The sequence below is a fragment of the Triticum dicoccoides genome, chromosome 2A, assembly GCF_002162155.2.
Source record: "Triticum dicoccoides isolate Atlit2015 ecotype Zavitan chromosome 2A, WEW_v2.0, whole genome shotgun sequence".
NCBI classification, from domain to species: Eukaryota; Viridiplantae; Streptophyta; class Magnoliopsida; order Poales; family Poaceae; genus Triticum; species Triticum dicoccoides.
The window spans coordinates 642,768,468-642,784,958 of NC_041382.1; the positions used below are offsets into that span (position 1 = coordinate 642,768,468).

At 45.4% G+C, this 16,491-nt stretch overlaps 2 protein-coding genes across 2 annotated transcripts; one reads left to right on the forward strand and one right to left on the reverse strand.

Moving 5' to 3' along the window:
* Positions 1–1,601: 1,601 nt before the first annotated feature.
* LOC119355942 (glutamate dehydrogenase 2, mitochondrial) lies at positions 1,602–6,374 on the forward strand. Its single transcript, XM_037622842.1, has 9 exons — positions 1,602–1,962; positions 2,053–2,166; positions 4,212–4,433; positions 4,523–4,597; positions 4,692–4,808; positions 4,962–5,212; positions 5,516–5,591; positions 5,710–5,796; positions 5,891–6,374. Exons 1-9 carry the CDS (start codon positions 1,855–1,857, stop codon positions 6,074–6,076), a joined length of 1,236 nt encoding a protein of 411 aa, XP_037478739.1. The 5' UTR covers positions 1,602–1,854; the 3' UTR covers positions 6,077–6,374.
* Positions 6,375–7,000: 626 nt separating this feature from the next.
* LOC119355944 lies at positions 7,001–9,101 on the reverse strand. Its single transcript, XM_037622843.1, has 2 exons — positions 8,823–9,101; positions 7,001–8,510 (listed from the first exon to the last, which is right to left on the reverse strand). Exons 1-2 carry the CDS (start codon positions 8,940–8,942, stop codon positions 7,344–7,346), a joined length of 1,287 nt encoding a protein of 428 aa, XP_037478740.1. The 5' UTR covers positions 8,943–9,101; the 3' UTR covers positions 7,001–7,343.
* Positions 9,102–16,491: the final 7,390 nt, after the last annotated feature.

The window sequence follows — 16,491 nt, forward strand, 5'->3', positions numbered from 1 at the left end:
CTTTTCCTATGTTTAGGGATTGTCTATGAATTTGGACGACAATGGAGAAGAGGTTTGGATGAGAGGGAGGTGCTTGGTCGTGAAGTATCAACTAGGTTAAGTGTACGCAAAAGAATGAACGTGTCATGATGTGATGGAAGGGGTGAACGTGATGGGACGCAGAGGAGTTTGGGAAAGCACCATTTTGCAGGATCTACCATTACAGTACATTTTCTCAATCACAAAATATCCAGCATCGTATGGATATTCTAGATGCGGATTTGGAACCTTGAGGATATCCTTTGACCCTTTGGTTGAACTAAGGAGGGTCGGAGAGCTAACTCCAAATTTGCATCCCTAATGGAGAGAATTGTTCCATACTGACAACTCGTACTACCAATATCTCAAATAACAAAGATAGTATGAGCCATAAATCATCTGGTACAAACGTATAGCCAGAAAATGATGTTTTGAGGTGTGCCACCGGGTATTTCTTGATCGGGGTCTACAACCCATACCATACGTGACAAATTTAGGTTGCGATACTCCTTGCTAATCTCCTTTTGAGGGGAATATTCCTTACTAATCCGGGCTAGTCCTACAGCCGACGCGCAGCACCATCACTCCTTCCCCACCGCCGCATGAAGACACGGCCACACACACGGAGAGAAACGTGAGACTGGACGACGCGTGATCCGTTCCACCAACTCAGGAGAAGCGAGGCACGGCGCGGTGCTGGCACTGACTGTCCGCACGGATACGTCCACTCCACGGCCTCTGTCCACATCCGCGCTGCAGCAGCAGTTTCACTTGGAGTGAAAGCTTGCTCCTCCGAACTGGGCATCTTCCCGGGGAGGCGCTTCGCGGGACGAGATGCGCCTGGCCAGATGCTCCTCCTCCTCGTTCACTCCCCACCGTCCTTTTCACCGTCAGGGGGACGAGGCCAAGTTCGCCACCCCCACCCTACTCGTGCGTGCGTGCACATGGCGTTCTGTAAAACCCAAAAACGTGCTGGCTTTCGCAGAGCGCAGAGAATCCGGCCGGGGCGGAGGAGAAGATAGAAGATGTAGAAGATAGATGCAAACAAAAATCAACGGGAGGAAACGCAGACGCTTCCGACTTTCAGTTCGGGCGATGGACGGGCGGGCCTACGCGAAAGCGAGAGAAACAAACGCGAAAAGCGCGCCGGAAAGGCCAGGCACGGGACGCACATGCCCCGACTGACAGGCGGGCCACCAAGTAGCACCAGCACGCCGTCCGGTGGGCCCCACAGAGAGAGGGAGAAGCCCGTCGTTCACCGTTAACGAAGGAACGAGCGAGCGAGCGTCGCCCCTTCCCTGGCTGGCTGGCTCGCGCGGGGCCCCCGATTCACCTCGCTCGACACAGCTGTGACCCGCGATCGTGAGTAATTACGCTCTAAACTGCCAAGATCCTTCTAACAAATCGTCGTCTCAACTAAAAAAAACTAATCGTCGTCTGGTCCAGTCAGCTCACACGCAGCGGCGTGATCCGTCCATCGATCAGATGGAGGAGGAGGGCCGGTGCACGTTAATGGCCTGCTCGTTCGTTGTTCATGCCCTCCGTCCCTATTAATACCATCCTCCTCCCTGGGCCTTTGGCTCCCTCCAAACAACCGGAGCTCGCGCCCCCCTCGATCTCCGGACAAAAATCCGCCCTTTTTACGCCCGCCTTGCCCTTTCTGGCCGCGAGAGCCTCCCCCACCCCCACCCCCGCCACGATCTCGCTCCCTCGCGTGCGCGTGTTCCCGTCGCCCCTGTCTGTCCCTTTCGCCCGATTTCCTTGCGGTTGAGGAGGTTGTTGGGGCGGGCCGGGGAAGAAAAGAAGAAGTTAGCCCGCCGCGCCGCCGCCGCAGCCATGAACGCGCTCGCCGCGACCAGCCGCAACTTCCGCCAGGCCGCCCGCCTGCTCGGCCTCGACTCCAAGCTCGAGAAGAGCCTCCTCATCCCCTTCCGCGAGATCAAGGTCCCGCCGCGCTCTCTTCTCTTCTCTCCTCGCCGACCGGAGCTTGACTTTGGTTGCTTATTATCTTCGGTTGGTTTCTTTCCTTTGCAGGTCGAATGCACCATCCCCAAGGACGACGGCACGCTGGCCTCCTTCGTGGGCTTCCGCGTGCAGCACGACAATGCCCGCGGGCCCATGAAAGGTGGCATCCGCTACCACCCCGAGGTGACGGGATCTCTTCTCATCTCCTCTCCTCGTGGGATTGTCTTGCTACTTCTGTCAATTTGATTGCGATTTCTCCCGAAAGCCTAAAACAAGACGCATCGAAATAGCTCTCAAAAAAGTTATTGTGACCCTAAAAGGATAAGCAAATAACACACGCAAAAATTGCCGGATTGCTTGCCAACTTGGCATGATTTTAACATCCATTGCTCATGGTCAACGATGTCATTGTTTCTTTTTCAATTCAAAAAAAGAGGCGGATCCACGGTACTTGGCATTCTTAGGTTATTTTTGTATGCTGTGTCCAGCTCTGCTACTTGACTTTCGCCTGTATGCTTAGTTTAGGACATTATGTAGATTCTCCTTGCTGTCAATTTGTCAGGCAAATGATTTGAAGCTATAGAATCCTTTTTAATGAGAGCATGTGGCGCACCTCTGTTATTACAAGCTCATGTTTATGTCGTTAAACTGTCAAAACAATCCGGCATATCTTCGAAGTCGTTGATTCTGTAACGCCCGACAAATAATCTGTTATCGATAACGACAAAAGAATGTTGTGTAGACGGATCTTATTATTCGTTGAACCAATATTCTGCTGATATTTTGAAAGCCTATAAAGTTTGATATCCCCAAATGATAATTCGGTGAAGGAAACAATCAACTTAGCTAACATACTGACGGTTGTTTGACTGAATTACTTTTGTGAGTAAGCAGTATTTTATTAGAAATTGTTTCAAGAAGTTGATTGTTATCTGGCATATTAACTTAAGCAGTATTTAGTTAGATATTTTATTAGAAATTGTTTGACTGAATTACCTGGCATATCTTATAAGTCGTTGATTCTGTAACGCCTGACAAATAATCTGTTATCGATAATGACAAAAGAATGTTGTGTAGACTGATCTTATTATTCATTGAACCAGTATTTTGTCGGTTGTTTGACTGAATTAAACTTTTGTTAGTAAGCACTGATTTATCTAGAAATTGTTTCAAGACGTTGATTGTGTAATGCTCAGCAAATGGACTGTTAGCGATAACGACAAAAGAACATGTGCCCGATCTTGTTATTCGTTGATCCAGTATTCTGGTGATATTTTGCGAGCCTGGAAAGTTCTACATCCTTCAATGCTAATTCAGTTATTGAAACAACCAACTTAGCTAAAGAATTGTCGGTGGTTTGACTAATTACTTATGTGAGTAAGCACTATTTTATTTAGAAATTATGTCATGATGTTTTTGTGTAACCTCAGCAAATAAACTGTTATCGATAACACAAGAGAACGTGTGCCGGATCTTGTTATTTGCTGAACCAATATTCTGCTGATATTTTGAGAGCCTAGAAAGTTTGATAACCCTAAATGATAATTCAGTTAAGGAAACAATCAACTTAGCTAACGTACTGTCGGTTGTTTGACTGAATTACTTTTGTGGGTAAGCACTATCTGTCTTTTTTATTAGGAATTGTTTGAAGACTTTGCTTGTGTAACGCTCAGCAAATAGACTGTTATCGATAACGACAAAAGAACGTGTGCCTGATCTTGTTATTCGTTGATCCAATATTCTGGTGATATTGTGCGAGCCTAGAAATTTCTATATCCTTTAATGCTAATTCAGTTATGGAAACAACCAACTTAGCTGAAGTATTGTCAGCTGTTTGACTGAATTACTTATGTGAGTAAGCACTATTTTATTTAGAAATTGTTTCATGATGTTTATTGTGTGACCTCAGCAAATAAACTGTTGCTGATAACGACAAGAGAACGTGTGCCGGATTTTGTTATTCTTTGAACCAATATTCTGCTGATATTTTGCGATCCTAGAAAGTTTGTTATCCCTAAATGATAACTCAGTTAAGGAAACAACCAACTTAGCTAATGTACTGTCGGTTGTTTGACTGAATTACTTTTGTGAGCAAGTACTATTTTATTCGAAATTGTTCCACCATGTGTTGTTGTTCTTTATGTTAGATTCCGAAAAGCCAAGGCAGTAAGTCAGTTGAAGGGTTGACTGATTATCATATTTCTTCTTGTACTTAAACTGCTTGACAGGTTGATCCAGATGAAGTAAATGCACTTGCTCAGCTGATGACATGGAAGACTGCCGTTGCGGCAGTACCATATGGTGGAGCAAAGGGAGGAATAGGGTGCTCTCCCGGTGATTTAAGTAGGAGTGAGTTGGAGCGTCTGACGCGTGTATTTACTCAGAAAATTCATGACCTTATCGGAACTCATACCGATATTCCAGCTCCAGACATGGGAACTAATTCACAGGTATGTTATGCAATTTCAGTGTCTTTACTATTGTTCACTGCCTTCCTATGTTCTGCTACTAACTCTATCTGAAACCATTTTCCATACAGACCATGGCATGGATCTTTGACGAGTACTCAAAATTCCATGGTCACTCCCCAGCTGTTGTCACAGGGAAGCCCATAGTAAGTATTACCACTATAACATAAAATTATCTGCTGCATATAAACTCTTTACACATTATTACTAATATGATTACAATTTGGGCCTATTTGTTAGGATCTTGGTGGATCATTAGGTAGGGATGCGGCCACTGGGCGGGGTGTAATGTACGCTACTGAGGCTCTCCTGGCCGAATATGGGAAGTCTATTTCTGGATCAACCTTTGTTATTCAGGTGAGTTGTGATAAACCGTTGACTTCTTGAATGGTAAAAAGATAGTAGCGAGTGCCATGGTAAAATACCAAAATAAGTCTGTTCAAACATAGTGCTACTGTCAGTAGCCATCAAAATGTAGAGTTGTGCTTATTCTATGATGAAATCATGCAGGGATTCGGTAATGTTGGTTCATGGGCTGCACAACTCATCCATGAGAAAGGTGGTAAGGTAATTGCACTTGGAGATGTATCAGGCACAATCAGAAACAAAGCAGGAATAGACGTACCTGCTCTGATGAAGCACAGAAATGAGGGTGGTCAGTTGAAAGACTTTCATGGCGCTGAAGTCATGGATGCCTCAGAGTTGCTAGTGCATGAATGCGATGTCCTCCTCCCATGTGCCTTAGGCGGGGTTCTTAACAGGTAATTGCTATTATCCTTCTGCGCTTTTGATGTGGCCTAAATCATTTTCACTAGATTTCACCACACGTCACGGTTTCCCCCCTTTTCTGTTACATTTTTTGTTAAGTGTTTTCTTCTGCTAGTTTTATTGTGAATAGCAGACATAATTGATGTGCGAATATTGTGATAATCCTGACTTAACGAATTCTGCAGATAAGTTGATGCATTTTTTATCCAATCTTTGTACCTGAGAGCAACCTATTTTCTGATTGCTTCCTGGATATATAGTTTAGTTAATTGATGATTTGCTTTAATTATCTGAAGGGAAAATGCCCCTGATGTTAAGGCCAAATTTATAATCGAAGCTGCTAATCATCCAACCGATCCAGAAGCTGATGAGGTAAGAGTATATACCACCAAACAATTTACGACAATTTTTCATCCTTGAGAAACATAAAAATACAACCATTTTTCAATTCTGTTCCCTGAATGTCTCACTTTTGTTGTATGTGCTGTAGATTCTTACCAAGAAGGGAGTGGTCGTGTTACCTGATATCTATGCTAATGCTGGGGGTGTGATCGTTAGCTATTTTGAGTGGGTTCAGGTAATTGAGTATACGATGGTAGCCTTTGCCATCTCATTCCACATTATCTTTTTGCTTGAGCCGGCAGTTTCCTTATGCTTCTTTGATGGCGCAGAACATTCAAGGATTCATGTGGGAAGAAGAAAAGGTGAACATGGAGCTCCATAAGTACATGAACAGCGCGTTTCAGAACATCAAGGCCATGTGCAAGTCTCAAGATTGCAACCTTAGGATGGGAGCATTCACCTTGGGAGTGAACCGGGTTGCTCGCGCCACCATCTTGAGGGGTTGGGAGGCATGAGGAATTCCAGATTCCTTATTGAATAATCCATGCCCGGCAGCGTGGTGGATGAAAGTTCTTATATCCACCATCATTGATTTGGTAAATTCATCATAAGTTGCCGGCATGGGAAATAATTTTCGGTGTACATGACAGAGACGATGGGTTTGTTCTTTCTGTTAGCTAATTATCTGCCCTGGGTTGCCAACTATGTGATCTAGTTCTGTGTGATTGTAAACCTTCAGATTTGTTGAATGTTTACCAAAAGTTTCTGGATTTTAATATCAAAAAGGTTATTTTGGCCTCATTGGTTTCAACATTTCTGGTCTGAGATTTGATGGCCCCAAATGTAATACATTACTTTTGCAAGATTCAGGCAATTGAGAGTTTCAGCAACTTATGGCAGACAAATACTCCCTCCTATCCATATTACTTGTTGCTCAAACAGACGTAAGTGCTAGATACATCCATATTACTTGTCGCTCAAACAGACACGATGGGTTTGTTCTTTCTGTTAGCTAATTATCTGCCCTGGGTTGCCAACTATGTGATCTAGTTCTGTGTGATTGTAAACCTTCAGATTTGTTGAATGTTTACCAAAAGTTTCTGGATTTTAATATCAAAAAGGTTATTTTGGCCTCATTGGTTTCAACATTTCTGGTCTGAGATTTGATGGCCTCAAATGTACTCCCTCTGTAAACTAATATAAGAGCGTTTAGATTACTAAAATAGTGATCTAAACACTCTTATATTAGTTTACGGAGGGAGTAATAGATTACTTTTGCAAGATTCAGGCAATTGAGAGTATCGGTAACTTATGGCAGACAAATACTCCCTCCTATCCATATTACTTGTCGCTCAAACGGACGTAAGTATTTAGATGTATTTTAGTGCTAGATACATCCATTTGAGCGACAAGTAATATGGATTGGAGGGAGTATCAAAGAACTAGAACAATTGCATCTGTTTTTCTTTTCGCATGAACTGACGAGATCCATACAATTTCAGTCTCAAGGCAAACCCTCAGGATGGATGGTGGTATTGTTCAGACTTGAACTAATGGTGGTATTGTTCAGACTTGAACTAAACTGGAGCTCCGAAAAGAAATATCCCTACCTAGTTCATACAACCCCTAAAACTGCTGAAATTCAACAACAACAACAAAAAACCTAAATCTGCCGATGATGGATAGAACACAAAAGCTATCGTCCTGTGCACTGCATTTAGGAACTCAAGAGGTGTTCTTTCAACTATGTGACGATGTTTCATGAGCTGCCATGCTTCAGAACTACGGCGCCTTTGTTGCCCCCGGCACCTGGGCAGGCAGTGCGAGGACACAGAACTTCGGACTATTTGGTACCTCATCATAAAAGTTCAGCAGAAACTGTTTGCGAGGTTTGCGGCGCGGCTTGACCTGTGCTGATCGAGCCTCATTGGGTGTAATTTCATCGTCGGCGGCAGCCATCAATGACGGTTTGCGCAACCAGCCACGGCCCTTGGGTGGAGCAGATGCAACGTTGCCACCGGCCTTCTTGTCTGCAATTGATGTCGAGGGAGAGCCGCAGGTGGATTTTGCCGGCTCTGATCTGCAGGTCCGACGACGTCGCTTGTGCTTCACAAATGGAGCTTCAGTGTCACCCTCCTTGTCGGAGGCTAGGGCCGGAGCAGAGTTTTCGTCAGCTGCCACAAGGGGCAGTTTGCAGGGCTGGGTGCTGCACTCTGGCGTACTGAATGCGGCAGGTTCCTTGGCCAAGAGCGGCCGCTTGGCTGCAGGAGCTTCACCGCCATCTTTCTCCGTGACTAATGCTGCACCAGAGCCGTCGTTGACGATCACAAGTGCCAGCCCGCGGGGTTCCCCATGGTTCTTATCAGTGACGGATGGAGCCTCAGTGCTGTCTTTCTTGTCCGTGACGAGCGCTTCGCCGGAGACGTCGGCCGCCCCTACATCCGTCAGAAGGCGAGACCGGCCACGGCGTTTGGGCATCGCGGATGGCGACCCGCTCACAAACTTCTTGCCAGAAGCCGGCTTGGGCGCCGAGCCATCCTTCCGAGGCCGACCGCGGCCGCGCTTGGCCCCTGTCATCGGAGGCCAAGCACTCACCGCCACCGCAGCGGCCTGCGAATCATCCCTCCTAGGCCGACCGCGCCCACGCTTGACCACCACCAGCGAGTCATCCTTCCTAGGCCGACCGCGGGCGCGCTTGGGCTGTGCCGCCGCCGCCAGGACCTCGGTGAGTGCGAGCTCGGGCTGGGGCTCGTCATCGGAGCAGCAAGAGTACCGCCCAGGCGCGGCGCAGACGAAGAGGCCCTCGGCGACGTGCTTGGCGAGGTAGTAGCGGAGGAACCTGTCGTGCGCGGCGGGGACGCCGGGGTACCTGCCGCGGATGAAGCCCGAGATGGCGGACTCCGCCGGGCCGCCGTCCTCGCCCAGCGCCTGGATCGCCTCTTCGATCATCTGCAACCAGACGAGGATGCAAACGTCAAACCAGCGGCGGCAGCCCATCCAAACCCCATTGCCATTGAACAACCAACCAGATTGAGAGCAAGCGATTTCTCCTCACATCGGAGGCGATACTCGATTTTTCTTTCCGAATCAACGAGGAGCATCTGTCGCTGGCGATGCTCAATTAGCGATTTCCTAATTCGATTCGGGTGGGTGGGTGGAGATTAAAGAGCAAATCCAACTGTTCTCCCGGTGGAGAGAGAATCGACCGAATAAGCGGGGAGGAACAGGTAGGCGATTAATCGAGCGGGGAGGAGTGATTACCCATGAATACGGTGGATGATCCGGCGTGGGATCCCGGCGCTTGGGCGCGGCGGCGGCGGCGGCCGGCGCCGACGAGGACGGCTCCCCCAGCGTCGCCTGCCCCGCCGCGACGGCCAGCATTGCGCGGCGGGGGGCGGGCGGATCGGTGGGAGGGAGGGGGAGGAGACCAGGGGCGGAAAGTGGAGGGCGCAAATCTAGAAGAGACGAGAGGCAGGTTTAAGGAGGGGGAGAAGGAAGGAAGCGGAGGAACGCGTCTGGTGTTTCTGGGTTCCGGGGAAAGGAAAGCCCGACCTGTTGGGACCATATTGCCCTTGCTGTAAGTGATTCGCCTCTTCTGTCGTCGTCTCCGATGTTGGGTGGAGATATTTCGCAGCAGAACGCTCGAGATCGAATCGCCATGGGCTCCTCTTCCTTCATCCCGGAGTATAATAAATCATCAAGAGGTAAGAGCATGGTTAATAGTATAGCCAATTGCTGGCTATAAGTCATTGCCATGTCATCTATAGTCCATCTTATAGCCAATATGTACAATAGTTGATTAGAAGAGTGTACTACTTTTTTATTATATGGTCCACCTTTCACTCACACAAAGTGCCTAGGAGCACGTGCTAGAGCTGGCTCTTCACCAAGAGCCCGCTTCCCTTCTCTCTCTTCTTCTCTTTCCTCCAACTAAGCAAGAATATACTAGTTTATTTCTTATAGCCAGCTGACTCAGCTCTATTGTACTTGCTCTAAAAGCACACGGATATCCTAACTTACACAAAATACGATGATTTAGTCCTAAAGTTACAAAACTTAATCCCACCATACCTCAACTTGCACTCAATTGACTTTTAATCCCTTACCAATGACAACTGGAAAACTGGCAGCAGGTGGACAGTCTGGTCGTCGCACACACTTTTGCAAAAAAAAAAAAACCTACCGTTTTCTGTAATCAACCCGCAGGACACAACACCTGAATTAACTCTGTCGGAATCGAGTTTGCGTCCGCCTCCAACTCCACTAGTTCCCCATCTGCCCCCCTCAGCTCCAGCTCCAGCTCCACGCCGCCAGCAAGCTCGCCGCTCGCCGCCATGGTATCTAGGAGTGAAGGATCCAACTCTTCGTCCGACGGCGACTCTATCGCAAGTGAGGTTCGTCACTATGCCTCTGCCAGTTAGGGTTAGAGCAAAAAATAGGCAATTTTCCTGACTAGAATATGTTGTAGGCTCTTGCTCGTGCCACCATTTTCTGCTTTGAGTGGAGAGGCCTTGCTCCAGATCTTGCAGCTAGATGTGAACACCAAGATGTCTGTGAGAAGTTTGTGTCTTTTGAATCAGTTGACAATGGGAGGAGGTATCTTGCTTGTGCACAAAAGGTTAGTAGATCTACAGTTAATTCCAAACTAGGAATGTGACATCTTAATGTGATCTGTATAAGCCTAGAGTGTGGCATGTAACCTTGGATGAGTGCAGAAATATAGTTAACTGACGAAAATTCAGTTAACTGAAGAAAACTGTAGTTAATTAACTGAATTTTTCAGTTGATTGCATCTTGTTATTTGCAGAAGTTTTGGTTATGTTAAGAATTGATATTGTGTGTTGTGCCATAGTGATGTAACTCTATTGAATGCCTGACAGTGCAATTAATTTATATTTCCCCAAGTTATGTTGTAAGAGCAGATCAATAGTGCTCCAAGCTTTTTCATTTATCTAAAAATGTTTGTTCTTTCTTATTTTGTAGAAAATACCTAAATGCAACTATGTGGAGTGGATTGACCCTAAATGACCTGCCATTCTGAAGATGAGTTTAGCCAGGGTTTGGGGCATGTATGAAGATGAGAACGAGCAAAGGATCACTCAGAATTTAGCCCTTGATGAAGAAAATGTTAAGGTTGTGAGAGAGAAGGAAAAGATGGAACAAGATCTGAGGTTTTTTAAACTTGATTTTGCTAAGATGGTGGCTGAGAAGGAGCAGGCAATAACTGAATTGGGCAATGCAAAACTTGCTCTTTCTGACCTAAAGTAAGAGCTTGAGAAGAAGATGTCTGATAATTCTACCACTAGTATTCATCAGGTTGTGAGGGCTAAGGGAGAGAAAGAGAGGGATGAGATGAAGCAACATATGGACAACATGAAGGAAAAGATGGACAAAGTGGTGTCACAGAGGGATGAGCTGAAGAAGGAGAAGAAGAAACTAGAGTACATGATTGGTGATTTATTCAGGCACAAGGAGGAGAATAAGAGCAAGATAAGGAGGGTGAAGAAGATCTTAGATGAATTTGAGTAATTCATTGTAGGTGTAATGATGCCTTTAGTTGGAGCTATTAATTAGTTGTAATGAATTTGTTGATGTAATGCCACTATTATGTAATGCACTGAATTTGTATGACTACTTTTAGTTAACTAAATTTGTATGACTGCTTCTAGTGTTACTAGTTATCTGAATGTCTCCAGATAAGTGCATTTTTTGCAGTGTCAGTGAACTGTACATGCAGTTAACCTAAGATCCAATTAACTGAATTTGTAGTTAACTAAAGTTCAGTTAACTGAAGATTCAGTTAACTAGATCTTAGTTAACTGCATGTCCAGTTCTCTAAAGATTCAATTAACTACAAATTCAGTTATCTGAAGATTCAGTTAACTGAATCTTGGGTTAACTACAAATTTAGTTATCTGAAGATTCAGTTAACTACAAATTCAGTTATCTGAAGATTCAGTTAACTGAATTTAAATGAGCTTTGTAAGCATTTGCAGTGCACTGAGGTTTTATGAATTTAAATGTTAACTGCCACTTGAAAGCAACACAGCAGCATGGCAAACACAGCAGCAGCAGCAACAACATTGCAACTAAATGAAAGCAACAAAACAAAATATAGGCCTACAGAACTGTTGCATTCTTTTTTTGGAAAGTTGCAGCTAAAGACCACATCAAAAGTGGCACTCTATGGAAACATAGTACCAGATTACATCAACAATTGCAATGTTGCTGCTGTAGTTGAAGCAAATAAAACAATGGCATTGTAACAGCAGCATTTTAACAGAGCGTTTTATGAAAGCAAATCAAAGCAGCATGAGAATGTAGGCATTGTAAAGCAGCATAACTATATAGATAGCATCCAGATGTGCAACATAACCAGTGCAGCAAAGTTCAAACATTCCACATTACAATTAGCTTACGTGCTCTGCTTATGTAGAGCACACCTAACATAAACTAACCAAAATATCACTAACTTATATGCTGAATTATCTTGCTAGTCGCATACCTAACTACTGCATCATCTTCTTGTCTAGCATGTCCATCATCTTCAGTTCTTCTGGTGCTTCAGGCGCTCCGAGCGGCACACCTCCCCTGCAAATGGCCTCTTCTTCGTCTTCTCCGGCTCCTATGCTGCTGCCTCCACCTTCTCCTCTTCTGCGTCAGTCACCACCTCCTTCTTGACGATGTCAGGCACATCTGGGAGCACCTCAACGTCAATCGGGAGGTCTTTGTCGCCCTCCTTGGCGTTGTGGACTGGCACCGGCATCTGGATCTCGTCCTCCTCCTCTTCTTCATCGTTCGACAGGACAACGACCAACACCTCGACATCGCCAGACGAGGCATACGAGTCAGAGGAGTCTGAATCCCCTCTGTAGCCCGAGTCGTTGTCGGAGTCCACCTTGCAGTACTCCGAGTCGGACGACAGAGAGATGTCGTCGTCGTCGATGTGGACGAGGGGCACCGGTGCAAGCAGGGCCAGAACCACGTCGTGGATGCGCTACATCCTCGACCACACACGCGTCGGATCCGGCTGCGACTTGGTGGCGGACCTGTACATCCACCAATGCGCGCGCTGCCTTGGATCGTCGGAGCGCGTCTCCGCCATTGCAAAACAGAGGATGTTGGACAGAGGAACCACTAGCCTATCTCCTAGAGCTCCGCGCGTGCGACCTCGTCGCCGCCTGCCAGCTCGTCGACCATCCTCTACCATGCAGGGTGGTTGTCCATGGCGTCGGCGGCGGTGTCGAGATGGCCAACAAGGGTTTTCTTTTGGTGGAGTGGGAGGTGGGGAGCGTAGAGCTCGAAGCGTCGTGAAACGGAAGTGGTGAGTGATGAGTGGGGGCGATGGGTGGTGGGTGGTGGCCTCTTAATAGGAGTGGAAGAGTGAACGACACCGCTCTGATTAGCACTTACAGTCTATATCAGTATAACAAGTGTAGCAATGAGTATCTAGCAAGATCACTAGTACTAGCGCACTGGCATGGAGCTCAACCTATCAAACAAAGGGTCCTGGGTTCGACACCCAGGACAAATATTTTTTTTGGAAAATTATTTTTAATTAACAACAAATGTATTCACTCCAAAATAGATCAGTATTCACTTCAAAACATTTTTAAGTTTTTTTAGTTAAAAGCAACACAATTCAGTTCAAAGCAGCAAAGTTCAATTCAGTAAACATCAACAAAGTTCAGTTCAGTTAACATCAACAAAGTTCACTTCAGGTAACACAACAAAATTTAGCAAAATTCAGTGACAACAACATTCAGATATGTTGCAACATTCAGTTAATACCTAATTATAATATTTAATTTTTTTGGAAAATTATTTTTAATTAACAACAAATGTATTCACTCCAAAATAGATCAGTATTCACTTCAAAACATTTTTAAGTTTTTTTAGTTAAAAGCAACACAATTCAGTTCAAAGCAGCAAAGTTCAATTCAGTAAACATCAACAAAGTTCAGTTCAGTTAACATCAACAAAGTTCACTTCAGGTAACACAACAAAATTTAGCAAAATTCAGTGACAACAACATTCAGATATGTTGCAACATTCAGTTAATACCTAATTATAATATTTAATTACAAAAAGGGCAATGTATGTCATGGTTTGCCATCAAAAAATTAGGCAATGTATGCCATATTTTGCTATCAAAAAAGAGGCAATGTATGTCACAGTTTGACATAACAAAAAAAGGCCAGTTTATGAGTTACATAAGTATAGGCCTTATCAAAAAATGGTGGCTGAGAACTGCCACTAGATCAGGCAATAGGAAGATCATCAGGAGGAGCATTGAGGTCAGGAATATGACTGGCAATGTCATCTCCAAACATCAGCCACCATGCCCTCTCACCTGCTTGGCCTCCTCTCCCTCTGCCTGCATCTGAATTTTCTCCTCTCCATGCATGCACATTACTGCCTCCTCTCCCTCTCACAGCACCTGGATTTGCTCCTTCCCCCCTCCCATCTTCTGGATTTGCTCCTCTCCCTCTCCCAGCACATGCATTTGCTCCTCTCCCTCTTCCAGCACCTGCATTTTCTCCTCTCCCTCTCCCAGAACCTGCATTTGCTCCTCTCCCTCTCCCAACATCTGCATTTTCTCCTCTCCCTCTACCAACATCTACACTTGCTCCCTCTCCTGACCTTGCATCTGCACTGGCACCTCTTTCTAGACCTGAGAATGCACTTGCTTCCCTTCCTCTTCTTGCATTTGAAATTCCCTCTCCTGCGCCTCTCCTTTTCTTTCCTCTTCCCATGTCAGCTTCAGTTCTTGACCTTGTCTGCCTAGAAACATTCATTTCTGTAGTGACCCTGGGTTGTGGTATTTCAGCCCCAGCAGCAGCAACAAATAAAGACAGCTCAGGCAGTGGGCCATGGACCCTTTGAGGAGCTCTTCTTGCTCTTTCCCTGTTGGCCATGTTGAAAACCATACTGGTTTGTGACTCACTAGGATCCAACCTAGGATCTGGCCTGTTTGGAAATATGTTCTGCAAACAAACAAAAGTTAATTCTTCAAATAAGTTCAATTTAGGCAGTTAAACACATTTCATGGTACCAGCTCTACTCCTTAAGCATACCCGAAGAAATGTTGGATCATCATACTTCTCATCAACCAGCTCTACTCCTTCTTTAATTAGTGCTTCCTGCCATCTGTAGTGCCCCTTCCTGTTGTGGTCAGCTCTGCCACAAATTGAGCAGTGTATTGTCACACTTTTTTTGTTCAAATATCTAACACCATGCTTGCTCTTCTTCTCTTCTGGAGTTTTCTCCCTATTTTTCTTTGGCCTTCCCAACTGTTTAGTCAAAACTGGTGGATATACTTTGTAAGCATTCTATTTCTCCCAATGCTTTGGATCTCTAAGTGGAACCAGAGTATATCCATGCTTTCAGATAATTCTCCACAGTGTAGCAGTCATGAAACATTGTCTCGGGGTCAATTCTCTCCTCCCTGCAGCATGCTATACTATGGCCACATGGTGCTTGTAAGTGCATCTAGTGCCACCCCTAGTTGGTTTTGGAGCATTGACGACAAACCTGGTTGAGGGACTAATGTGTTTGTGAGAATTGTAGGATAACACAGGTAGAAGTCCCTCATTGATTCGGTTTTCCTACTAGAGATGACCCCTAAAAATATATGAAGACATTGAAGCCAAAGGTGGTATGTGAAGACATTCATATTGAAGACTATGACAAGAGAAGACATCGCGTGAAGACTATGGAGCGTGAAGACTTAGTTGTTTCGTCGTTCTTTTTCTTCTCTGTTGAGTCATAGGAACCACCGTACTGTTAAGTGGGGTCCAAGTGAACCAGTCAGAATGACTGAAGTGATGTTTAACCAAAATCCTATGTCTTCGAGCGAAGACAATGAGAGCAAATCTTATCCAGAGCTGGATAAGTCAGCTTTGCTTGTAGCCCAAGTAAAGTAGCCGTCTGTGTTTGAAATCTGACCGTTGGAATACGTGTCAGTTCCTTAGTGACCCAGGGTCATTTCGGACAAATCAGGTCGGGTTGCCTAGTGGCTATAAATAGCCCACCCCCTACAACCATAAACGGTTGGCTGCTCAGAGTTAGTGTACGGCTTTTGTCGTTTGAGAGCAACCCACCTGGAAGCCTTTGAGAGAGAATTCCTTGCGAGGACAAAGCCCTAAACACCCAGAGCCAAAGAGTGTTAGGCATCACTGAAGTCTTCCTGTCTGTGTGATCTGAAGACTTATTACACTTGAGGACTGTGAATCCTCCAGCCGGTTAGGCGTCGCGTTTTGAGCATCCAAGAGTCATTGTGGATAGCCGGTGAACGAAGTCTGTGAAGGTTTGGAAGTCTACCTTGAAGACTTACCAGAGTGATTGGGCGAGGACTGGGTGTCCTTAGCTCAAGGGGAATAAGGTGAAGACGTGGTCTTCTGAGTTGAATCTCAGCCTCCCTAACCAGACGTATAGTTGTCAAAGCAATTGGAACTGGTCCAACAAATCATTGTCTTCAACGAGCCACTGGTTCCATTCCTTCCCATCTCTTTACTTTCAGATTGGTCCTTGTGAAGTCATTGCCTGTCTGCATTATCTATTGTCTTCACTGTGTGACTGCTGTTCTGATTGGCTTCATACTATCTTCCATCCTGATCTATACTGCCTAGCTACTATTAGTCTTTGTGCTTTCATCTCATTGAATACTTGACTATGGCTTGCTTGGTGTAGTCTACCTTCCGCTGCATGGTAATAAGTTTGTTTCTATTGTTTGTCTTCGAAACTTCCATGTTTTTAATACTTTCATAAAAATCGCCTATTCACCCCCCTCTAGTCGATAACAAGCACTTTCAATTGGTATCAGAGCAAGGTACTCCGTTGTTCTGTGTGATTCGGTTTAACCACCTGGAGTTTTAGCTATGTTGACTGCAGGGATAATCAAAGTCTCCGGTGCGTGCCCAGTCTTCGA